Source organism: Anopheles gambiae, chromosome X (assembly GCF_943734735.2).
Source record: "Anopheles gambiae chromosome X, idAnoGambNW_F1_1, whole genome shotgun sequence".
Lineage (NCBI taxonomy): Eukaryota > Metazoa > Arthropoda > Insecta > Diptera > Culicidae > Anopheles > Anopheles gambiae.
Window position 1 is genome coordinate 11,942,194 of NC_064600.1, and position 25,446 is coordinate 11,967,639.

The following is a 25,446-nucleotide window of genomic DNA, read 5'->3' on the forward strand; positions in this document are numbered from 1 at the left end:
TGATAGACGCAAAAAAACCAAACTTACTTGTAAACAATCTATTCTCATGGAGATTCCCGGACTGATTTCGCTTCTGAAACTTCTTATTTGAATTCTGATTCTCATTCCGGAGTCAATTCTGATTTCGTTTCTGGAGCAAATTTGCGATTCCCAAGTCGATTCCGATGCCGGATGCACTTCTGAATTCGGAATCGATTCCGGAATCGGCTTTGGAATCAACTTCGGAATCGGTTCGGCAATTGATTTCGATCACGGAGTCGGAATCGGGTAGGTCCGATTCTAAGCTCCCACGTTTCCAACATTAATTGGTAAAAAAGCGAATGTTTTGATAGCTTTGTGCTCCAATTTTATTCAACTGATAAATAAGATATTAATGCGCCCCTTTAGCAAGAGTTTGATTTCCTCAAGCATCCTCTTCCTAAAGTTGATCAGTCACAGTAACGGTTGTAGCGTTAGCAAGCCCATTGCAATGCGATTGTTTTTTTTCTTCTTCTGCTTCAGCTTCTTTGCAGTACAACGTACGATAAAAGCCGATCGTTTTTTTTCTTCTTTTTCTGTTTGCGGCTTTCGATCCGAGCTCTGGGAGGTTTTCTTTTTTTTTTTTAGCGAAAGGAGAGAGATGTATGCACAACCACACCCAGAGCCCCCGGGGCTGCTAGGCCTTCTAGCTGAGCTGGGGCAGAAACAGGTGCGCATAGAATATCATATTGATGTAGAGCAGGGCGACGATGATGGTGGTGGCTGCCTGGTGGTATCACTTTTTCTTCGCATCCTTCAGCCCGGCGCCGGCATTAAACTTGAAGAAGATGATGTCGCCATCCTCGACCACGTAGTTGCGGCCCTGCTGCCGGTACTTGCCGGCGGCTTTCGCGGCCGCCTCGCTGCCCTCCTCCTTGAAGTCGGCGAAGTGCATCACCTCCGCCATGATGAAGCCCTTCTCGAAGTCGGTGTGGATGCGGCCGGCCGCCTGCGGCGCCTTGGTCGCCTTCTGGATCGTCCAAGCCTTCACCTCGTCCGGGCCGGCGGTGAAGAAGTACTCGAGCTGCAGCGCCTTGTAGCCGGTGGTGATGATCTTGTCCAGCACCGAGACGCACTTGTGCTCCTCCTCGTACGCCTTCCGGTCCGCGTCCGTCTCCAGCTCGGTCAGCTGCTGCTCGAACGCACCGGAGAACGGGATGATCGGGGCGCCCGGATCGTTCTTGTCCACCCACTCCTTGATCTTCGGCAGCCACTTGTTCTTCTTCCGGATAAAGTCCTTGTCCGACAGGTTCACCAGATAGATGCACGGCTTGGACGTCAGGAAGAGGTACTTGTTTAGCACCTCGATATCGTGCGCGCTCCAGTCGGCGAATCGGATGTGCTTCTTCTCATCCACCAGGACCTCTTTGATTTTCAGCAGTGTTTCCTGCGAACAACGTAAAGCAAACGGAGAAAGGATGGCAATCAGTTGGGTAGAGATCGTGCTATCGCTGAAGCATGCGGCGTCGGCAAGTTGCATCATAAATAAATGATTAATTTCATTCAATCGATGACTGTAGCTGTGTACAATATAGATACTTTAACCACAAAAGACAACGGAAAGGATAGCCACGATGCCTGGATCAATGATTAATGGCTTTTAGGTCGATGGGAAATTACGTTCACGTATCAATCCGCTCATGAAGGGTGGTGCGCACTGCTTCTCGGAAGGAAATTTCACCGACAGCGGTAACGCTTCCAACAGAAATGAACGTGCTAGAATCATATTACAATGTCCCCCTTCTTCATCCACACACACACACACTCTATCAACGGCTTGTTAATAAGATAATAGATTCTACCCACAACAAGCCGCAATAGATGAGGCAACGGAACGATTATGCATCCTAATGGGTCTATTTTAACAAGCTTTTATTCCAAACACTCCCACTCTTTCTTTGATAGCCGGCAGGTGGTCTGCTCTCCCCAAACTCCCCGGCTGCCCATGACATGACAGCAGAGTGAAAATGGCCGGCAATCAATAAGTTCTGAGCTGCTTGCCGTCGTCTCCCCCTGGTTCCCGATGAAATGATTAATCTTCCTTCGAATGCGCCGTTTTCACTGCAGCATACACATCATCCACAAAAAAAAAACAACTACAATAAACTCCAAAAACTTATCTATCACGTGCCATCCAGCGACATTCGATTGTAGTTTGAGTGGTTTTCGGATATTGCCACTCCACTCCGGGCGAGTTTCACCAGCTTTGAGCAGCGTTGGGAGCGTGCAGTTCGGTTTCCTGCTATTGTAAAGCACAGTTTCTTGCGCAGTGGAAGGGGAGCCACCCGTCGAGGGGGTTACTTATGCCTTCCGAGTCAATCCTTCCATCGGTTTGTAGTTGCTGTACCAAGTGACGGGCAGAAAAAGACACGATTCAATTCAATTGAACTGAATAATTTATCATGCTAGATGGGACTTATTGTTTGTATGCTTTCATGTTTTCCATTCAACGTACCGCTAGAGTGAGGTTGAGCTGTTTGACAGTTGCATCAACGACTAAGCAAAGCATTAAAAATGGTGTTTTGTTGCTGTGAATGAATGATTTACATGGATTTGGCTTCAATGAGTTTTGTCTCTTGGATTGGAACTAGTGATGGGAAAATACAGTTTACGTCAGAATCGATTCTGGCTAGCTGCGATATTTTCTAGAATCGATTTCGGGTAGTAGGCCCGGAATCAGTTTCCGGAATCGATTCCCGAATTGGCGCCGGAATCGGAATTGGCTCCGAAATCAGAATTGGAGTCGGTTTCGGCATTTCCAAAAGAACAGGCGTTTGGGTTCAAGTATTGATAAGTCAGTATTGATAGCCGCAAAGGAACCAAACTTACTTGCAAACGATATATTCTCATGGAGAATCGCAAACGATATATTCTCAAACTCCTTATTTCAATTAACGAACTCATTCTCATTCAGAAGCTAATTCCAATTATGGAGTCAGTTCAGATTCCGTTTCCGGAGCAAATTGCGATTCCCAATTCTCAATCAATTCCGATTACGGAGTCGATTCTGACTTCGGAAAGCCGATTTCGGAACCAACTCCGAATTAAAATCAAGCATCAGCTCCGGCTCCGGAAATGACTCCGAACACGGAATCGGAATCGGATAGGTCCAATTCCGAGCTCCCACCACTAATTTCATAAAGACTTTGAAATCTAGCTCATTCGCCTCTTACGCCACTAATTGGACGGTACACGCCCAAGATTGCGCTCAAAATTGGGTCGTCCAACGACATTTTTAAATCAATCGTTATAAGTATGGTGATAGCATTTTACTTTTTTTGTTTGGGCCTGTTGGTACAGTCGTCCACTCGTACGACTTAACAACATGCCCTTAATGGTTTCAAGCCCTGAATAGACCGTGCCCCCATACGTAGGACTGACTTATCCTGTTATGGTAACAACAAGTCACTGAAAGCCAAGCTCACCTCACTAGTGCGTACAGACAGGCCTTGACCGACAACGGTTGTGTTGTGCCAAAGAAGAAGATAGCATTTTAAGAGTTTACTAATCTTGCCTCAAACGTAAATACGGTCAGAGCCGAAATAATTTGAATTCAAATCAAATGAAAAAAAAAACTTGCCTCAAACCAACCAGAGATTGTGTACGATCGTTCAGTGGCACAGGGCCGTCGAATAATTGAACAAAAATTAAAATTTTCATCTTTTTCATCATTTCAAAGTCGCTCCATATCGTATTCTTAACTAGAAAGTTGCCAAAATTGAACATAAAATGATACAAAGCATACACCTATTTCACTTTACCAGGCACATTTAACTACAGCCTGCCAAGGTTTCATTGATGCCGTCGGAAAGTCTGCTAGGTTTGCCGCTAGGACACCCAAAGATCGACCCAAATTGATGATAAAATGCCGAGGAAAAAAACATTTAATTTATCTTTGTAACAACGATCACACCCCGTTGACCTTACAGTACAGTATCAAACAACCAGACACTGCAGAGGGAAAGACATGCCCGACATGCCATGTTCTACAGACAAGAAACAGCTCTCGCCGCATCCTTTCAGCGACGGGGAAGAATGGTCGCATGGTTGCGGTGGTACACCCCCTTTCATTCATGCCGGGAGTGATCAATGAACATGATGCATGAATCTATATTTTTAGCTGATTGTTAATAGATTTAGATGCTCTTTTGGCACCCATCCGCTTAGTGCTTCCCCCTCCGATTAGTTCTGCGGTCGCCGTGGGTGCGTCTCAACCATGACCAACAACTTGACAGTTGATTCCGGTTGGCTGGCTGCAGGTCGAACCGAACTGGGTGATCGGGCGATGATTAGGGTGGGATGAAGATAAATGGGTTTGTTAATTTCATTTCCTCCGAAATCACGGCTCAAAACCGCACCTAGGAAATGGTTCATAGGGAAGTTAGAGAGAGAGAGGAAAGTGACACCTATCGATATAAAATGTACATGACGACACACGCCCGGTCGCTGCTTCGAGGGAGGTAAAATCGATTGTGCCGATTGTGTGACGGATCGGGCGGGGAAGCAAAGTGTGAACGATTGTGAGGTAAACATTAAATTAATCCTTACAGGTGGTCCAATCGTGAACTCTGATCCCAAACCCGAAGCATAGCAGATGTTGTTGATCCGAGGCACGCACCTTCCGATTGGGTATCGTGTAACGAAAAACACGCCGCTGGAAGCGCAAACTTGTTGGGTGAGAGGCACATGATTGATGATACGCCTTTTTCTTTAAACGCGTAGAACGAAAGCAATGAAGCAAAAGGATGGAGCAGTAACACTCTCCAAACGAGGGTTTGCCCGTGATGACTTTCTCAGCGGGAGCTCCGAAATTCCAGCACGCACGGCTTTCCCCGACACACAAAACACGCCTAATTTGTACCCGCAGCGCACCGACAGCGCGCACGGTAACTTACATATTCCGGCTTGCTTTTCTTGTCGCCCCCGCGCGTCACCAGCTTTTCCAGCTTGTCCAGGTTGATCATCAGCTTTTCCTCGTCCTTCAGCCGCAGCTCCTCGCTGATGATGGACAGATCGCGCACCGGATCGACCTCGCCCTCCACGTGCGTTACGTCGGGATCGTCAAACCCACCTACGCAGGGGAGTAGAGCATTTGGAAGAGAAAGAAGAAGAGAAGAAGAATAAGAAAACACCCAAACGCAACTTTAGCGCTAATGCACTTTCGCGCGCAATTACATCGCGATGGAGGGACACACTTACGGCACAGATGGAAGATGGCATCGCACGCACTGATGTGCGACAGGAATGCGTTGCCGAGACCCTGCCCCTCGGCGGCACCTTTCACCAGGCCGGCAATGTCGACCACGTTCAGGTACGCCGGCACCTTGCTGAAAAACGGAGTAGACGGAGAAAAAAAAACAGTTTAGGTTAAATTATTGCAATCGATTCGTAGTACTTAAGGGGCCGCGTCGCGGAGGTGCAATTTGAATAAATATTGCTCCACACCAGAGGTCGTCAGGAAGCGGTCGGGAAGTTGGTCCAGTGCTGGGTTGTGCTGGGTCCTTTTTTTTCTTTTATTTGTGGCCCCTCAGAACTACCGAACACATTCCAATAGCTGGCGCGGTAATTGGTTGGAGATCGGCGGTGGAAGTTAAATTTCCACAGCAAGAACAGGCGCTCGCGACACAGCCACCCGATGGGCTGGGTGGACTCCGATAACCGGTCGGTTATGCATACACCGTGTGTCGTCGTGTGTGTAATTTGCTTAATTTTTCAATCGAAGCTATCACGACCCTGGTAATCGCGCAACGATCTCCTCTGTTGTGGATGGAGGAGTTTTGTAGTGCAAAAAAACACACACACACACACAATATTGAAAACAAATGATTCAGTCTTGCTCGGGGAAACACAAGTGGGGGGAAGTTACACGGGTACATCAGGGTACTTAAAGGCAACAATCACCGTGAACTGGGGTGGAAAGATTAAAGCACCAACCAGCACCAGCAGAACCAGCAGCAGTAGTAGCAGCGGTATGCAAAAAAGGTCACACTGGCAATTATAGATCGTGTGGAGAAAAAAAAATGGAAACTAATAGAAGGCAAGTGGTTTCCGGGGCGACAGTCACCTGACCAGAGGTGCTCATGCTCGTTCCAGATAGAATGCAAACTAACGACAGCTAGACGCAACCAAATTCGCCCATCGTTTCACATTTATAGACGAAAGCATTCCGCATTAGTGTTGGAAAAAATGAATTCTAAGAGGAATTCGAATCTCCGAATCTCAATCCGAATCCCACTTGAGCTTTTGCCGTTTTTCCATGGTTTCTTCATCGAGTTCCGCATATCACTTTTAGAAATCATCAATTTTACACAGAGCTCGCTTCAACACTTTATATGGCAGTAACGTACCAGTCAACGTTATAATTCATAGATTTCATCAATATTCCGGTTAGTTTGACTTTACCATGTCCATGGCCGAGTTAAGAACTCACCGTAATTGATGTAATTTGAAATGCTCCTCGTATAATTATCACTGCATCGTCTGTAAATGTGCAACGTGTTTGACTTTAGACGTTAACCTAAACATAAGATATCTGTTAAACGGTTTACGGTGATAACCTCAATGTTATCAAAAAAGATTGTTTACATTAGCGATTCAACCCATTTTTCACGCTTCAATTTCAATAAATCCAATTGCGATGCGATCACTATACCAATTGAAATAGCGGTCAATTCCCAATCCAAATCGAATAGTAATGCTAATCCCAGTCGCAATTCCAATCCCAATAGAATCGCAATCGAATCCCACTCCTTTCCTTTAATTCCTTCTATAGCGCACGAAGCCATCATTAAATTAAATTTAAAAAAACTGCGGTGTTGCAATCTCTACGGCAAACAATACGGCTTTGTACCGAAACGTTCAACGCTTACTAACTTAATGTCCTTTAAATCTCATGTATTCCGTCTAGTCGAGGATGGGTACCAGGATGACACTGTATATAGTGACTTCCGTGCGGCATTTGATCGACTTTCTCATAAATAACGCAAACTAGGAAAATGCAACCGTTTGTTAAGTTGGTTTGAGTCATTCCTTCGTGATTCGTGTTATGCTATGTTTTAATACCTCTTCAGGTCTGGTTGATTTCCATATCTCCTTAAATGCATTCTGTTCGCAACTATGCTCCTCCCTCTCTTCCCCAGCTTCCTCCCACTCTCTAACCTCTCCCTATATGTAGCCTAGCAACTAATCTATCATGACATTAGTAGGTAGCGCTACAACATTAAGAAAATAAAAATAATGTATATATTGCAAATCCAATCCAAATCGAATCGCAATGAAATCTTTAAGGGATTCAAATCCTACAAACAACATCCAATCCGATCGACTCTTTCTAGGGATGGAATCTTCGAATTTTTCTAGGGATGGAATCTTCGAATCTTCCGAATTGAGAATCTCCGAATAGTATTCCGCACGCCATCACCTACACTCAATAGTTTCCGAAAGAATTCACAAGTTTGTCCGCGAAGACACCGCGAACGGCAACGAGCTGGAGTTTTGTACCAAGTAGGGTCGCAGCTTGATTGCAGCAAACCCCACCGTAACCTGCGTATTCAAGGAGCGCCTGGAGTGCACGGCTACGGAGTTGCAACATTTTAAGCCCCATCACATCCAGCGCACACAATGTGTATCCCGCTCGCGCAACCCTATTACGGCTGATTACGGAATGTACGACTTGTTTTTACCACCGGTGCCCGATTTCCTGACCCGGTGATTTCTACTTAATTTGCTCAATCTGCATATCTCACACACACACACATAGGGGGGGGACGGCGAGGCAGCACAAGGCCCCGGTCCCTTGTTAACCTCAGACCGTACTCTCGCTCCTAGGCGGCGGCCTTAACATTTCGCTCCGCGCACACTGGGAGCATCAAAAGCAAGCGAGGAACGCATTGGGCAAGAAAAACCAGAATTTCTGCGAAGGTACACCACCTAATTTCGGCTATTATTGGCTGCTTACGCTCATGCGGTTCCACCAGGAGCCTCTCGTCTGTCTACGTTTCGAATTCCGTGAACTCTCGACGAACCACCCTCCGCCACTTCGGTGCGTTCTCGGATCGATTGGAGAAAATCGATTTGTCCTTCTGCCTGGGAAGCGAAGACCTATCCTCCGACGTGTCCGAGGGAGCAGCGGAGGTGAGCTATACCGGAGGATGGCAGCGCTCTTACTGCTTCTGCGGCTGCTGTTCGGTGTGCTACGGTACGACCAAGGGCTGCTCCCCGAAACGATCCAGAGGGGGGAGGCAAGAAGATTGCCATACGAAAGTAGCAATTATAGCGGACTCGTTCTAGAGGTACATTTTGATATGCTAATGCCGCCCGTGCTATGGGACTCGAGTCGGGGCGGAACGTGGAGTTTTAAGGTTAAAAAACGTGTACGGTTCTGAACCGATTACGTGTGTGTGTGTGTGTGATCGGAGGTCGCGGCTAAGGATGTCCACGAGAATGATGCTCCACAGAAGGTAGGAGCTCGCGATGGTAGACATCATTCAGGGCGATCCTTCGTCGAGACGAAAAGCGTATAATCAAATGCTTCCGAACTCCTAGAGGCACTCTATTTGGAGGAATACATTGAACACCCAAAAAAAAGTCTCAGTGGATGAAGATCTCGTGAAAACTATTCCAATATCAGGAGATGTCAGATTAGAAGCTCAGAATCAGAATTTCGTCGTATTCCACGGTAAACATGTTGCTCTCCTAGCTCAGAGTTTCACAAAGAAATCCATACCGAGATTTAACTGCCTTTTTGTGCAACTGTACTAGGAATTATTAGCTTGATGCAACCAATGTGCGGTAGGCAAAATGTAACATCTCTAACAGCGAACTGCATATAAACCAGTTGGTAGTGCCAGATAGTAGCAGCCAGTATAAAGTGCACTAGAATCATCTCGTCATGTTTTTTGTTGTTGTTGATGTGTTTCTTCACTGTGTTGCCTAACCTCGACCCAGCGATTCGTTCCTGAGGACAGGAGCGGACCAAAAAGGATACGAAAACCCGACCGGTGGGAATATGAACTGGCTGAACCTCATACACCTCATATGTGTGTGTGTATGTGTGTCTGTGTTGCTGTATGTTTTGTGTGTACACAAAATTTGTGCAATTTTACGTAATTTCGGCCAATTTTGTATAATTACGTCCCTCGTTCGCGTTCCGTTTCCGAATCTGGCACAGTTGCCTCGTTTGGTCGGAGCCCTGGCTTCCATATTTTTGCCCTCCTCCCCCCCCCCCCCTCCCTCACTGCACCGACCTTCCGCTCCCTACCTTCCCGCGCAAATAGGGTGGATCATTTTACACACTTGACGGTCGCCATTATCTTTCGCCGTTGCCTCGCAATGGGCATTGGAACACGGGGATCGTCTTGGAATAGGGGATGGGTTTCGGGCTTGGGCTTTGCATTTCGAGCTCAAACATTGTTGAGATGCTGCTGCTGTAGTGCTGGGAGTTTTTATAACAAATATTGAAGAATTCACTCCAAATTTCAGCCTGTTGTTTTGGTTGACTTCCATTTGCACATCGGGTTTGGTCCTTCGTCATAAAGTGTGGGACACAGGAAAGCCAATCTGTCTGCGGTGCTGGCGCAGACTGCATACCCTGCGGCAGGGAGACGGCCGAGGGCGCTCAAATGTGCGCCAACATCGACGACAGTCGTCCGCGTCAACGAGGCCCCAGATAAGCACGAATCATTTCGTTGGAAAAACTTGACTCACCCAAAAAAAAAAAAAAAAAAAAAAAAGTGGGGAAAAACCACGGCATAACTGCATGTACACCACAAACGAACACATAAAGTGCGCAACGATGGCAATGATTATAGGGTGTGTAACGGCATAATGACGTCTGGGCATGCATTTCCTGTTGCCCTCCCGGCAAACGTATGGAGCATTTGGACGGCCCCACTGTGTTCCCGGTGGGGTTTGCGCTGCTTACCGAGCTGCGCCTTCCAGAAGCACCGAAAAAAGCACCGCGTCTGTCCAAAATAAAAGTGCTGACACACACACACACACACACACACAAAAGATGGCCCGCCAACTCCTGCGATATGGCGCTACAAGGAGCAGTGAGGTACGGCGAACCAGAGCTCCAACAAGAAATTGGGAAGCACAATTCCTCGTCCTGCGTTAGGTGAAAACGAAACGGTTCAAGGTTTGGTAGTTCGTACCAAAAAAAAAAAGAAAGAATCTATCGATGGCCAAATAAATCCACCGATTCCCCTCCGCCGCCCATGTAACCCCTACAACACGGGTTGAAGATCATGCGAAATTCTAAGAATTTTTCCCTCAACCGTTCCCCAGGACTCACAATCATGATTGCTAGGTGATTTGAATAATATCGTTCCTTTGCCCTGTTTTGGTTGGTGCTCTGGCGGTGGGGGGGTGGGGGGGGAGGGGAGGTACCGTGTCGCCCTTTTTCTCGCCTGCAATTTGCTTCACCCAAAAGGACTTGATAAAAGGTTTGCATTTTGTTGCCGTTGTTGTTGTTGTTGTTGTTGTTGCTTTCTTCGGCTTGTCGGCGCTGTCGTTATTTTGGCAACGCGGGCTGCTCCTCGGCGGTATTTGCATAATGACCGACCGCGCGGGCTCTGTGGCGCAAGGGGACGGTGAAGCGAGGCGGTGGAGCAGGACAGCTTCGGCGGCAGGGAAATGGCCGGTCATCGCTTGTGTGGGGCGATTAATGGCCAGTTGCTGCACTACTGTGTGAGCCTGCGGCTGAGTTGAAGGTTAACGTTAAAACGTTCCAATAAAACTGAACTGTCCTTGCGACGGGTTCGGCCGGGGACCGGTGGGGATAGGACACTAGGAGCTGTTAGAAGAAGCTTGGTAGGCACGTGTTACACAGAGCATGTGTGTGTGTGTTTTTTTTTGATAAAGATCTTATTTCTCAAAGAAATGCATTCTGGTTTGATTACACAATTTTTGTTCCTTCAACTAGTCTTCCTAAGCTCTTTGGCAAGTGCAAACAAACAGAAAGACAAAAGAAAGGCACCTCCGCCATTTAGCTAACACCAGCAGCCAATGGGAGGAAGCGGCGACACAGCAAGTCACATCAGCAATGAAACGATGGCTCCACTTTTAGCACGCAATTGCTGAAACCGATCCCAAACCGAGCGAACCCCGTGGGGCGCCATTTTTGTTTCACTTGTACCATTTATGCCGAAGAGCTCGCCACGCGGGCTGGGCAGGACGGGCAGAACAAGGATAGAGGCCCATCCGGTTCCCGCTCCTGGTATTGAGGAACCTTAAAGAAGGAAGAAAAGAAAAACTAGCCCCCCCACCGATGTCGGACAGCTTTTCCGACCAGTTTCGGCGCAGCCTACACACATTGCTCCTGCGCTGGCCGGTGCTCCCTCGTGCTCCCTTACTCGCACGCGTTCAAACCTCCCTTAAGGAACGGTAAAAGGGGTAGCAAAAAGAGGGAGAGCGAAAACCTGAAGCCCAAAAAAAAAAGGCCGGTGTAGGAACGCGAAAGAAGCAACAAGCGCCATAGTCCGCAAGCTTTCCTGCGCATTGGCAGCAGGAACGCGAAAGTGGGCGAAAACGGGCAACCGGTAGCAACGACGAGCCGGAGCCTGTTTTGTTGAATGGCGAATGTAGCTACCGTGTGTGCCTGTTTTTTTTTTTGTTAGTTCGTTTTCGTCGTTTTCAGCTGAAAATGGGGGAAACACGCAGCAGCAGCAGCAGCAACAGTGGCTAGCGTGGGGCTCAGGTGCTCGCGTAGTCGCCCGCTATTCCAATTGGTCGAGCCGGACGAGGGATTTAATCGCCCCTTCCGCTGCGCTGCAACACAGCACATTCGCGTGTCGTGTTCGTTAGGACGCTTTTGCTGATTAGATACCTTTTCGTTTGCTACTGCCACGCACGCCGTCGCAGGCTACCACCAACAAGAGCATTTACTTTGTTTTGCCATTTTTTTTTCTTCATTCTTCAACTGCGAGAAGCTCTCCATCTTGTATTGTAGCGCGCACGGCCACCATTACAATGGCGATGATGGGGCCTGATGGAGTGCTGAAGGGGTTTTAATTTTGAAAAATAATTCCTACAACGGAAAAGGTCTTAAAACCGGGACAAAAACGGACACATTAAATGAAGCGCCCAAGACAATAGCCGCGAAGAACGTCCAGCAAAATCCGGCAAGTAGTGCTCCACTGGTGTAGATGGCTCTGCTGGCTTTTTTACCCTCCCCGGTACCAACGCATCGCCACATCCTTCCCAAAATACGGCGATCCTTCGCCGTCCGCAAAATGATTGGTGCAAACGCCACGCCTCTTTTCGTGCCGCTCCAAATGGGTCCGCTGATTTCAGTAGCATGTAGGACAGAAATTGCCACCGAAAAAAGAAGAAGAAGAAGAAGAAGAAGGAAACGATAACGGAGGCAACAGCGCCCTCGGAAAAGTGAAGCGTTGGCTCTAGGTCCGTTCCTCACGCGCCGGCACGGCAGCACTACGAAATTAAACGTTTAGAGTACGTGTGTCTCTTCCGGCGGATCGGTACCGCCACCGATAACTATTGTTTATAGTGTCAGCGGTGCTCCGTGGTTCCCCAACTGCCTCGACCGCCAGTGGAACGGTATCGCGGCCCGCAAACCGTTCGATAAAGGGCGCGGTTCCAATCATTCTCCAATTTCCTTCCGCGCGCCACTAGAAGCGGGGCTGCGAAGCGGTCCCTCCGGATTCGATACGGTCCGTAGACGTATTTAGTAGAATTACTATAATTGCAAAATCGCATTAAAACTACGCCCTTGCACACTACGCGCGCACACGGCGCTTTGACAACGGGGCGTTTGTGTGCGGCTTCCGGCGATCTAAAAACGGCCCGTGCGTTCCTCCTGGCGAGTTGCAGCGATGCCCGGGCAATGTTGTGCGCACGCAGGGCAGCTTCTGGGGGTCGACAGCATGATTCGTTAAGCACCGGCACCAGATGGTAGGGAAAACATGATCGATCGGTTCCCGGCGATGCCAACACAGTGATTCGAAACGATTTCGCGTTGATGTTGATCCTTTGGAGCTTCCGTTTGGGGAAGATTTTTTCTGTTCTTTTTTTTTGCTACGGAATTGATGACACAATTGTACACCTCACAAACACACTACAATGTTGTAAATTCAAGGTTTGTTTAGTTTGCTTTTAAACCTTGAGCACCATGGCTATCATATATAACTGATTTTAAATCTTAACCCCTTCCAAAAGATAAGGCTGGTTTTACGTGCCTTGATAATGGAATAAATAAATAAATAAATAAATAAATAAGGTCTAGTCTAGTCACGATATTTTGTAACAAGATCAAAGCGCAAAATGGTAAATATGCGTATGTTGTAAATCGTTTTCAAAAATAATAATTTAATCGGTTTGAATTAATAAAGTTCAAATTCAATGAATAGATAACTTTCCCCCGTTTTAACTGAATCAATTAATTGATACGTTTTCATGGTGAAAAATCGAGAATATAGGACTTGTTCTATTCTTTTAATCCAGCGGTCGGCAAACTTTTAAGATAAATCGCCAAATTTTTTTGAATGATCGAGAGTAGTGGTAAGAGCCAAGAGTAAGGTTTTTTTGCACTTATATTATTACATTATAAAATTGTAGAAACAAAATAGAGAGAGTTTATTGTTAACAAAGTTTTTTTTGTGATTATATTGGCCAAACCAAGTTCAAAATTGGTAGTTCCTGTTATTAATATAAATAGTAAAGATTTATCAGTTAAAGATCTGCTGAAAAATGCCATGCCAGACAAATTGATAACTGATTCCTTATAAAAATGCACTTTGACAATCGTTGTACTCATAAAAAGCAACAGCGTGGAAACGAAAAAAAAACAAGAATATTTTTTTTTCGCTTTTGTTTTCAAATACGAATACGTTTTCAAATAGAAAAAAAAAATGTTGTCCAACCAATTTGTGCGAAATTTATTGACTTTTCCATCATTCCATATTACGATAATTAAAAGTTTAAAAATATTTCTAAATAATTTCTTCACTATTTTTTATACGAATAGTTCCATCTCTTCTTTCAAAATCAGTCAAATCCTTTCTCGGGATTGAATGTTGTGGCGGGCCGCATCTGGCCCGCTGGCCGGACTTCGCCGACCGCTGTTTTAATCGATTCGACTCGTGGTGAGATCTTTGACTCGATTGCGCTTTGAAATATGCTTGATGTTTTAGAAGTATGGTAGGGAAAATCAATCGAGACGAGCAGCCGACATCGCAGTAGGCGACAAACGGCCAGACCAACTCTTGCAGCAGACTTTAAAATACGCTCACAAAATAAGAATGTTAGCCAAATCATAAGGAATTTCCTCACAGATGCTCAAACGAAATGTTTTATTCTAATTTAATTTCATTCAATTATCGTTTCCATATTGAGCCATCCAATTTCATTTCTCTAGCGTTTAATTGATTTTATTTGGTTAATTTTACCACATAGTACCTCTTAATTTTGGATAGCAAGAAAACTGAAATAGTTTACTTTACTGCCAAAATACATTGATCCATTTACAACTAGGGTTTTGATGTCAAGAACGACAGGGTTGCATCGACTTTGGAATCGGAAGTACAAGTAGTCGTTTTAATGGATAAATCTCGCCTACTTGATACATTTTTATGGAAAGACCTCTAAATCGTAATAAGAAGTGACAGGGCGTCGAGACAGCTCGATTATAAGTATAGAATAAGTAAGCCATATATATAGGATAATAAAAATTCCTTAGATTAATACAGGGTTTTCCAGGAGTTCTCATAGCTGTGAGACACTTTATTGACTCTTATTTACAAGAAATTAACTTCATATGATGGGAATTGGACTCTATAGCATCTTTTATGGACAAATCCAATAGAAATTTTTCCTGGAGGCTGTCCAAAAAGAGTGCCATAGAATCCAGTTTCCGTCCAATGAAGTTTACATCCAATAAGAAAGAGTCAAGGAAGTGTCCCACAATCCTGGAAAACCTTGTATATTGTATCCACATATATTCTAGGTCGATATTAAATTTTCAAAACATCGAATAGGTAGTCAATATTACAAAAAATGTCCACTAAATGTTAATATACGTTGTTGTTGTCCCGATGTGATGATGAAACCACAATCAAAAAACAACCAAAAACCGTATTTCATTATTTTTATCACGTAAAAGTTTGTTTATAGTCCATCACACTTCCCTGGGGGCATCATATATGATAGCCATCGGAAATGTAAATGAAATGAAATGATCTGGCACTCAAAGTGTTACAGTGCAAATTTTTGAATAATATATTATCAATTAGTTATTTATAATTATTTACTTATTTAACATTCAGAGAGAATAGCGCCGTCAAGTTACACTTAGGACTGTAGCTTCGTTAAAAAAGCTACGATTTATTTGACCAAATCGACACAATTAGGCTGTGCTTACACGCGTGTTTTAAATTGAATTGAGCAGGTTTTTATTGTACACACACACACAAACACACACACACACACACACACACACACACACACACACACACACACACACACACACACACACACACACACACACACACACACACACACACACACACACACACACACACACACACACACACACACACACACACACACACACACACACACACACACACCAATCAACACTTTTTATTACAATATATCCTTTTCAACATAACATTTTTCAAATCTTAGTTCTCTCCAATGAATCGCCAATGAAAAGGAGGCGGCTGCATCGGGTGCAAACGGATTAAAGTATTTTATTTTATCATTTTCTATTCAGGACGGACGGCTTCGGCTATATTGCTTATTATTTATCAATTCTTAATTTACTATCATGTTTAAATTCATTAGTCAAAAAATTTAATTTGAATTAGATTGTATAGGTTAAAGCAAGGGGTTTGGTTGGACCAGAGCAAACACTTACCTTGCTGGCTTATGGTATTCGCAAAGGTAATCAAATCTAGCATCGGGAACTGGAACTCTGGAATTACAGAAAGAAAAAATGTACATACATGATTTTTTTAATAAAACACTTTTCATTATCACAGTAATGTTGTACTAATCCCTTCAAATCGGATGTTTTTTTTTTGTTTTGTCAGACCATGTTTGTGTCCGACTGAACATACTTCATCTCGACAGTTGCAAGTGGGCATACTTATGCCACATAAGCACAACCCAACCTGCTGTTGATATTTCAATTGCTGTGTTATTTGTATCATTAAGTCGCAAACATTCGAAAGCGTTCAGTGAGGTAAGACCGCTCGGAAAGCTTGGCGGAACACGAAACCTGTGTCTGCTTGTGGTGTGTGTTTTGTGGTCATTTTAAGTTTTCCATTAAAAAAAAACACTGGCAATAGCTTCACCCCGCTCGCGCTTACAATTGTAAGAAAAAGATGTTGCGGGAATTGCGCGCTACAATCAAACAAACGCATAAAAAAGCCCGACACAGAACCCGAGAACCATTACCACGGGGTGTGATGGATGGACAAGAATTGGACGGCATCGGGGGGAAATGGTGCCTTGAATTTCTTGTTTGTTGTTGTTGTTCTGTTTGGTTGTGTGGACAGATCTCCTTGCCTGTTGGGCGCTTTGGGTGCATCCGCGCCAAGCGGCCAGTTGCATTTAATTTCCCTTTTTATTATTATCTTTTATCACGCTACGCGCGGCCAAACAGCGAATTGCACGAATCGGAAAGGGCCATTGATTCGGGAGGCGATATAAATGTATGCGACCCCAGGGGTTTGCGGATTGGGCCGCTGTTCGCGTCGAAAAGGGCCCGGTGGCTGGCCAAAAAACGGAAAGCTCGAAACAATTGTATGCTACGGCGCGCAAGCAACACATTTGCCGGACCGTTCCGGCGAAAAGGGAACTTATTATCGCTAGAGCGGTCAGGTGCGCCTGTGGAGTGGCCGCGCTGGCCAGTCGGCAGGATAATTATCCGCGTGCCCGCGAACACCCGCCCGGGCGACGTTTGATGAAATGGTAATGGTTCCCTGTTCTCTCTCTCTCTCTCTTTCTTGCGCTCCCGCTTACCCGCGCTATCCCTCGTTTCTGTTAGAAGTGAGTCGGACCAGCGGCGTTGGCAATGTCATGGAATTATCACCAGCGCAGCTAGAGGTTGTTCGCGACGCGGACGCAGCCCGGGACAGGCAGCAGGAACGCATTTGCCGTTTTTGTCGTTGTTGCTATTCTGCCTTATCGCCACGCCATGTTTGACGCTTGGTACGCGTGCAAGGAGAGTTGCACGGGTGAATAATTGCAGGATTTTTAATTAATTCCACACACCGGCGGCGCAGCCGACACGACACGGTGACGATTGGCTGCGTTCCGAACGGTGAGCCCTCCGCCCCCTCCCCCTCCCCCCCTCTCCCACTTGCCCCTTGCAGTAGAGCGCGCGCGAGGTGGTGAGTGTAAATATAGGTAAAGAGCAGGCCGGGCCCAATCATCCGGGTTTGCGTTTGAATGGCACGGCTGCTGGGGCACGGAATGGATCAGTGGGCCTTTAATTATCCCATCGTCGCTTCCGCCAGCTGCTGCTGCCAGGAGGGGCGAGGAGTGCACCGGGTGCCCTATCATACGGCACTGGCCTTTTAGCAGCTTAGTTCCATTTCCAGGAGACACACTCGCGCCGATCATTTAATCGATGCCCCGCGACGGTGTCGTGTCCCGCTGCCGCTGCCGCTGGGACAGTTGGAGCTTCCGATGCTTATTGACTACTGTTTGTCCTGCCACCTTTTCATCTCACCCCGTTCCCTAAGCCTCTCCCGTCCTCCAACCCCCCTCCTTCGCTCCTTATTAGGGAGTTAGGGACGCGTCGTATCGTTTGATATGCAAATGAGTGCCTGCAAACGTTTCCCCACCTCCCCTTTCCACCCACCGTTCATTCTCCTCCACAGTGAGACATTTTAGACCTAGCTGGAACAAAAACTCGGTTGTCTTGCTTTATCTTCTACACCGCACTTGCTTGCACTCATTCGCGAGCGTTGAAATATACTCTCCCTATTAGTGATGTCGTCTATTGTTAGTCCGATTCCGAGTCGGAGTCGTCTGGAGTCGTCCGGAGTCGTTCGGAGTCGTCTAGAGTCGATCGTAGTCGAGCAGTGTGTTTTAATGTGCTGGTGATCAGGCATTTAATTTTGTTGTGTTTTTTTGTCTTTCACTTTGCGCGTGCACTTCGTATATCGGCGTTTGTTTCGAAGACCGACTCCAAACGATTTCGGACGACTCCGGACGACTCTGATTGACTCCGACCGACGCCAGACGACTCCGACTCCGAATGACTCCGAGGAACTCCGAGCGACTCCGACTCCGAATGACTCCGGACGACTCCAAACGACTCCGACTTCGAATGACTCCGAACAACTACTGATGACTCCGAACGACTCTGGACGACTCCGGACGTCTCCGTTTAATGCAAGGTGGACCTATCTTCCACCAAATCGAGTCGATTCCAAATTTATTAGAGTCGGATCGGAGTCGACTCCGGATTTTTGCCCACTTATCCCACCACTACTCCCGATTTCATGTCCTCGCGAATAGCCTGCTGCTATAAGAATGTATGTGTGAATGCGGAGCGTTTTTCTCTGTGCTTCCTCTTCTCCCTTCTTTCATTGATTGCGCGATTCCTTATTCGACTTCGCAGTAACAATGAGAGTGTGTACGAAAATATACACACCATTTACGTTTAGCATCCGGTGTCCACACGGAACGCCGATAAACCAAACACCACCGTCGACTCTCAAATTCTCGATTTTGACGTGACGGTGGCTCCCTTCACATTAAATAATAATGTATAAACTACTTGCTACATCACCTCCCCCGCGCTCCTCCCCCTCTCCTGGAACCCATACAATGAAGTCCGGGAGAGAAGGGGGAGAGAGGGAGGGAGAGCATCAGCTTTTGATATCTAAAAAAAAAAATAACTCCAAAAATGTCTGTCTTTGGGTACCTGCATGAGTACTGAGATAGGAGGACCCCATCTCAGGTCCATAGTTTTACCCATTCATCGCGTTTTGTTCGTTTGGGTCGTCCCAATCACCCCCCTGTCCGTTTCAATCAATTCCCGTACCTGCTCTCGTTCGGGTCGATCGTGCAGAAAGGGAAATTTTCTGCCGGTGCGGCACTCTTCGTCAGCACGTTGAAGAACGTCGATTTGCCCACGTTCGGTACGCCGACGATGCCGATGCGCAGGTTCGTACCGATGCGCCCGATCAAAGGCTTAATTTCTGGTTCGGTTAATTTCTTCGGTGGCATTTTTTGCACGCAGCCGGCAGCCGTTCAGCAGATGAGAGAGAGATAGCGAGATTTCTGGAGCAGCAGCGCTTTGTGCTGGGGAATAGAAGATGAAAGGAAATCGTGTCAGCGTGAACGCACTTCTACTTTCTAGTCCCGAAAGCGTGCTGGGCAGCGTTTATTTTTGTGCACGTCGGAACCATCCCGGTCCGTCGGTCGGTCGGTCGGTAGCTAGAATAAGACAGCTGAAGCAAAGAAGAATACGACCGATTTGACAGCACGGTGCGTGGCGCTGCTCCGGACCGGCTGAGAGCATCGCGAGCACATGCCGAATGACTAAAGGGTTTGGTTTGGAGTTGCTGCACTTGTTAAATTGTGTATTCCTTGCATGTGGAAATGTTTTGCGTTAGTTAGTGGCTAGCGAGAGAAGAGTTGGCGTACTGTGGATGTGGATGTTGACATTTACACTGCAGTTTGTGATTGATTGATGTTGGCTGAAGGCATGTTGTGGCATGTTTTGGTGGTGCCTGGAAGATTATTTCACTCGCGCATTCTAGCCGCAGTTTTTAAACTAAGTTGATGGACGAAGTTCTTGTTTCGATTAACCTTTTTTTTCTTTCTTCCGCCGACAGTTCCGAGGTCTAACCTTACTTTTTGCCCGCTCGCACTGAGGTAAACAGCCGGCAAGACGGGTGATACCGCCGACCAATCGCTAACCTGTAAAGCCTCCGCCGAAAAGCACGACTTACCAGGCTACTTGCTTGTACGCTCGTGTCTCGTGCCTGTGAATTACCTTTTGCTGATGAGCCACTGGCTTTTCCAGTCGCGGGTCAAATTTTCTCTCGGCACAAGTAATTTACGGCACAAGCACGGGAAAACGCGAACCACCGCACGGAAGAAAACAAACGTGGAAGGCCGGACGGTTGACGTTTGACAGCTGTTCAGCCTTGCTCGCTGTCAGCGCGCTCGCCCTTTTCGAGCAGCCTGCTCACTCGACGCGGAGGGGTTTTTTGAATGTTCGAGCAGTCCATCTCACCTTTACGTTGGCAGTGAGAAAGTTCGGTGTGCCGTTGTGGACAAGCAAAATGGTTAAAATCTATCAATCAACAGTTTTTCTGTTTTATGCTTTCACGCGTTGCTTTCAAATATGGTGAACAAGCTCCTCAAAATGAAGCAAATAAATACAACATGATAAAACATGAGTAAAATAATAAATTCAAAACAATACATTTTTGGAGTGACAAAAACATTTTACTGTGGAATGCAGAAGAGGAATAAGACTACAAACTCAGGCTAATTTGTGGACCGAAGTAATTTTACCAATTGTTCTCCAACTTTTTTTTTAAACAAAACGTTTCAAACACATTTTTGAGGATCTTCCTTTTTTTAAAATAAAAATGGATTTATTCGCGTGTACAGAATAATTTCTATTTACTAGGGTAGATATTTACAAAATACTCTAATACAGCTTTACATTTACAAAAGTAGTGCACACTTAAGGACGACTAAATCTATCTCATCATCGTTGTTATCAACGATGTGAAAAATGTAGTTAGCAAACAACCTAAGAATACATATACGTATTCCCAGACTAACACATGCTAGCTCTGGAAATCGCAGACTATTAAACAGATAGGGGCTTCCTGGAGCTATTGAAACAATTTCTTGCTGCAGCAGTGCCCAAGCCGCCGCTACTCTACTACAGCTAGCAAATTTGTGTTCCAGACTTTCCATTTGAGGACAAAACGAACATTGATTGGAAGCCCTTCTTACCATCCGAAACAAGAGCTCTCCATGTGAGACTTTACCATTTGCTAGCATGTACAGAGTAGCTCGTTGTTGTGCTGATAAGGCAAAACTTTGAATATTAGCCCAGATTCTGGTCCAGCAGAGTTGCTGATTTGCATGTGCTACTTTGGCATCTGGTAGCTTGTCCACAAGCATGCGACGAAGTTTACGTGAAGAGGGGTTTGAGACATATTCAGCAGGTAAATATGCCAGTTGTCTTACCACGAATTTCAAGCAGGGATACCAGGTTGGAAAGGTGGCCAGATCCGGCGGATTGCCAGTTTGGTATTTAAGGGAGCTGTACTCTGCTCGGTATCGATTTGTCAAGAGGGCATATACAGTTATTCCTGTGCTGGTTTAGTCCACCTCGCTTCCGTAGTAAAGCCAGTTGCTGCAGTGGAAGTCGGATTCCTCCATTGCCATGCAAAAGATATCCCCCTATTATGTTGGAGACTCTTGCCGTGTCTAATGCTCGAACACCACATATTGAAGCCACGCACCATAGCTTGGGGAGTAGAAACGTGTCCAAGACTAGCACTTTTTGCACGATGTTTAAATTCCTCATGCGATGCACCCTAACTAACGAGGCGAAGTGCTGGATAGATCCCAAGACCGAAAATGTGCTGATAGAAAAGCCATATATGCAACTAGTGGCGGATTAACACGAGTGGAGGCCCTAAGTGGTCACACGAATATAGGCCTATCTGAAGTGCCGATCGAGAAGTTGTATGAGGAATTCTAAACCAGAAAAGATTTGAGAAGCATATTTACTTGTGAGCGGGGGGTGGGTCCTTTTTTCGGGTCCGCAGGAGACATCTTCATTCGAAAATGCAGGTCCTGTATGCAGCTGAAAAACTGACCAATGTTTTCATAATACTAGCAATTGGTAGCTCATGTGCTGAACAAGTATTAGTACCTAAACGCAAAAGCACTCGTCAATATACCTCACACTTTTGCACAATCATTCGGCACTTCTTTTCCTGGCAATAGTTTTATATTAAACGATTCTTAGTATTGAAAGAAATGCTTCTAAAGAAATGCTCAATGTTAACCGATTGTGATCTAGATTTGAGATTAGCTTCCAAAAAATGTATCCTGCACAAAAATGATATTGCTCGCTATGCGAAATTTCGTACTCGTTAAGAGAGATACTTGGTGGATTCTTAGGTTTGCTCGTTATGCGAAAAACTCCCAATGGGGTTCCACTGTAATTGAAAAATTTCAATGCGACATTATTCTTAGCTCTTACCTAGTAGGAAAAGAAGAAAGATGGTTCATACTACTATTACACCATTACTAAGTTGAAAAGAGGCGAATGATGCCAATAGGCTAAAAAATAAAAAAAAATAAAAAATACTAAGTTAATTGCTACATTTAAGTTAATGTTATAAAATAAAATAAAACACTCATACATGCACAAACACAGCCAAAAATTACCTTAAAACCTTAAAACTACTGCCAAGGCTGTCTCATACACTCTTATTCATTCGCATTAAAAATTTAAGGAAAATCTGTGAATTTCCTGAGATTTGCGTCGGATCGGACTATCCCGCTTTGGGCAATCAATAAGTCACGGATAGCCCAGCCCATTAATGATATAGGATAGGCCTTGACCGACAACGATAGTTTTTATCCATATTTCTATTAACAATTTTGTAGATTTTGGCTAATGTTTGTACATCGAATTTGTTTGATTCTTGTTCTAGGCAAAATAAGGACAAACTGTTTTCTCGATCATGGACAAAACATCACTTTTGATGATGAATTTCTGGCATTTTTGTCATTCGTAATTTGGTAAAGTAATTTTTCATTATTGATTGTTTTGTTTAGTTTGTTTATTTTTGAAATCTATGAATTCCTGAATTCCACGAATTCCAAACATCAGGCTATAAGTGGGCCAGTGGTACTTTCGTTTACTCGTACGACTTAATAATATGCTCGTCATGGATTCAAGCCTAGAATTGACCGTTCCCTCATAGCAAGAACTTGACTGCCTAACAGGCCGTGTGGTACGGACTAAATATAAAAAGCCTGTATAGGTCGGCATAGGATGTTACGTCAAATAGAGTAAGATGATAATACTACTTATCAATATGGACACAAACGAACATTTCTATACTTTGATTTCCAATGCCTTCTGAAATTTTTTGATTAATTGCGAAACATTTTTCTGTACAATATTGCAATAATTTCATCTTAAAAAAAACATTTATTTCGTTCCCCAATCGATGGAGACAACTTACATAGAATCCACAGAGATAGTGTATGCTATTTTGTCTACACTTTAGAGTAATGTAGCGTTGTAGCAGTAGCAGTTGCTCAATGAACGCTTTCACTCGCACTCGCTATCTAGTGACTGATGGTTCCAGTTGCTTTAAGACTGTCCCCTATCCACAGCAGGTATTATTATTATTCAGATTCGTAGTATAGGTATTCAATTTGTACAATTGATTTTGCCCCGTAACGCCCAGCCGAACCAGCCGTTGCCTATGCTCTTTTTAAAGTCAAGGCCACCGGCAATTCTTACCATATCGATCGAGGTCCTTTTGCCAGCGGGGCCTTATCGGTTATTCACTCCACGCCAAGGAAAGCTGACCAAAAAGGCACCGTTGACACACAGCCGGAGGGTGCTCCGTGGACGAGTTCTTAGAAGCAGTTCTGCGTTGGCTGTGTGTGTGTGTTTTTCTTTTGGTTCTGGACGCTCTGTCATTTTTAATATGCTAGCAGTCTATTATTATTAATATAGGACATGTAATTAATAGAGCATTGCGAGAGCCATTGCATACATTAAACATAAAAATTGTATATAATTATACTCATTGTGCCCGATCATGCTGTCGAAGGGTGCTCTAGGCACGATGAGGAAAGGATGGGAGGTCCCCGGGCAGAGGGCTGTTGAGGTGTGGAAGCGAACAAAACGGGATATAACTTAGCGACATCGAGTCGATTTGTCACCCAGGACGAAAAAGGACACGCCCTTGGCCCGACGCAGACAAAAATGTGCAGCGCGCGTACCCCCAGGACGTGCCGTGCCCAGTTGCGCCGGGATGCTAAAAGGGAAATCACAACGGCACCCTTTGGTACGTTCGCGTCGGGCCGCGCGGGCTCACCGTTCTTTTTTCCCTATTTTACGCAGCCAAAGCGACTAGGCTAGACGATCAGGGAAGACAGCGTGTTTTTGCTGCTGTGCTGCTTTATTCAATTTGAGCACAGATGAAACGATAAAATAAATCCATCAAAGGAAGTTCGGTAGCAGCGATCGGCAGTTGCATCGCGCGTCATTCAACGCACATAAAGCGCAATAGGGGTAGTGTGCGCACCCTTCTGCACAAAGCGCAGCTTCCGGTTTGGGCGAGGGATCGGGTTCCGTAATGGTGCTGCGGTACTGAGGTGAAAAAAAAAATAAAAAGAGAAGATGGTCGCGGGTATTTCATTCGCAAAGGCGTTAAGGAGTATATGCGGATGTTGTGTTACCATCAACAGTATTAAATTGTTTTCTGATTAACTGGGAAGTTCACAGATTCTATTGTTGTTTATTTAATTATTACATTAGCTCTGATCAACATCAATCCTCATTAAGTAGCAGCATTAAACAATCCTTTTGTAGGTGCGTCCATAGAGTCATTGGTAAACGTAGTGGTTAGTACACAACCGTATTGAGACCTATTCTCAACGGGACTCGAGAGGTGAAATCAACTAACCGGAAAATTCTTCTCAACGCAGACAACAGGAGATGATTGTAAAGAGATAATCTACACTTAGCTTACCAAAATCCTTAGACCTAATCAGACCCTTAAGACCTAATCAAATAAATCAAGAAGTATAGGACAACGGCATCATTGTAAGTCGTCGTACAGATGTAAAAAAGTGCTGCATCGATTGACGAAATATTTTGCAAGAGAATAGCCATAAAAAGGAGGATAAAATGTGAAAATTGAAAAAGGCAACTCAGGTAGAGCTCGGCAATTGTTCAGCGCCATCACATCAATCACCGTCAAACTGGTCAAAAACATCGAAACTATCTGTCAATTTTTGCTACTTAAAGGCTCAAGGTGACAGGTCGGTGAGATTGAAATGTGTCGAGTGGAGACGGTTGCGAACAAAACGCGCTCAAAGGTGCTGCCACATGAACGTTGCCTAACTTTAGGGGCGCCAAATGGTTAAACGCTGCAACGTGGCGCGTCTTCTTCAATTAGTGAAATAAAGAGGAGGCAAAAGAAAAAAATAGAGAACAAATTTGTTGGAAAATATAATCGCTGCCACTAACAAGATCTCTACGAACAGTCCCAAGCTCTGCTGCAAGCTGGTAAACTCCGTGTAAGCATGAATGGAAACAAGAACGACAAAAAAAAAAACATGAAAAATGATACCTTTTTAATTGCTCGAGCGCGCTTGAATGGCAAACTAGAGCTAGGGCCTTTATCGGGCCGGCCAGCAAAGGGAAGGAAAGAGAGGGAG

The 25,446-nt window shown here is 45.3% G+C and overlaps 1 protein-coding gene across 2 annotated transcripts; it reads right to left on the minus strand.

The window, feature by feature from the left end:
* Nucleotides 1-321: 321 nt before the first annotated feature.
* LOC1272430 (obg-like ATPase 1) lies at nucleotides 322-20,140 on the minus strand. Of its 2 annotated transcripts, none has more exons than XM_311198.5 (6): nucleotides 19,994-20,140; nucleotides 19,037-19,296; nucleotides 15,893-15,949; nucleotides 5,218-5,345; nucleotides 4,914-5,089; nucleotides 322-1,405 (listed from the first exon to the last, which is right to left on the minus strand). In XM_311198.5, the coding sequence occupies exons 2-6, from the start codon at nucleotides 19,219-19,221 to the stop codon at nucleotides 755-757; spliced, it is 1,197 nt and encodes a 398-aa protein (XP_311198.3). In that variant the 5' UTR covers nucleotides 19,222-19,296; nucleotides 19,994-20,140; the 3' UTR covers nucleotides 322-754. The 2 variants fall into 2 exon arrangements, with proteins under 2 accessions (XP_311198.3, XP_003437054.2); XM_003437006.2 differs by having other exon boundaries at nucleotides 19,950-20,136.
* Nucleotides 20,141-25,446: the final 5,306 nt, after the last annotated feature.

Bases quoted from the DNA above. Each gene is read 5' to 3' on its own strand.
- LOC1272430 (XM_311198.5), bottom strand. From the start codon at position 19,221: ATGCCACCGAAGAAATTAACCGAACCAGAAATTAAGCCTTTGATCGGG. The intron at 5,090-5,217 runs GTAAGTGTGTCC...TCCCCTGCGTAG, and splicing joins TGCCATCTTCCATCTGTGCC to GTGGGTTTGACGATCCCGAC. The intron at 1,406-4,913 runs GTAAGTTACCGT...CGTTGTTCGCAG, and splicing joins AGAAAAGCAAGCCGGAATAT to GAAACACTGCTGAAAATCAA.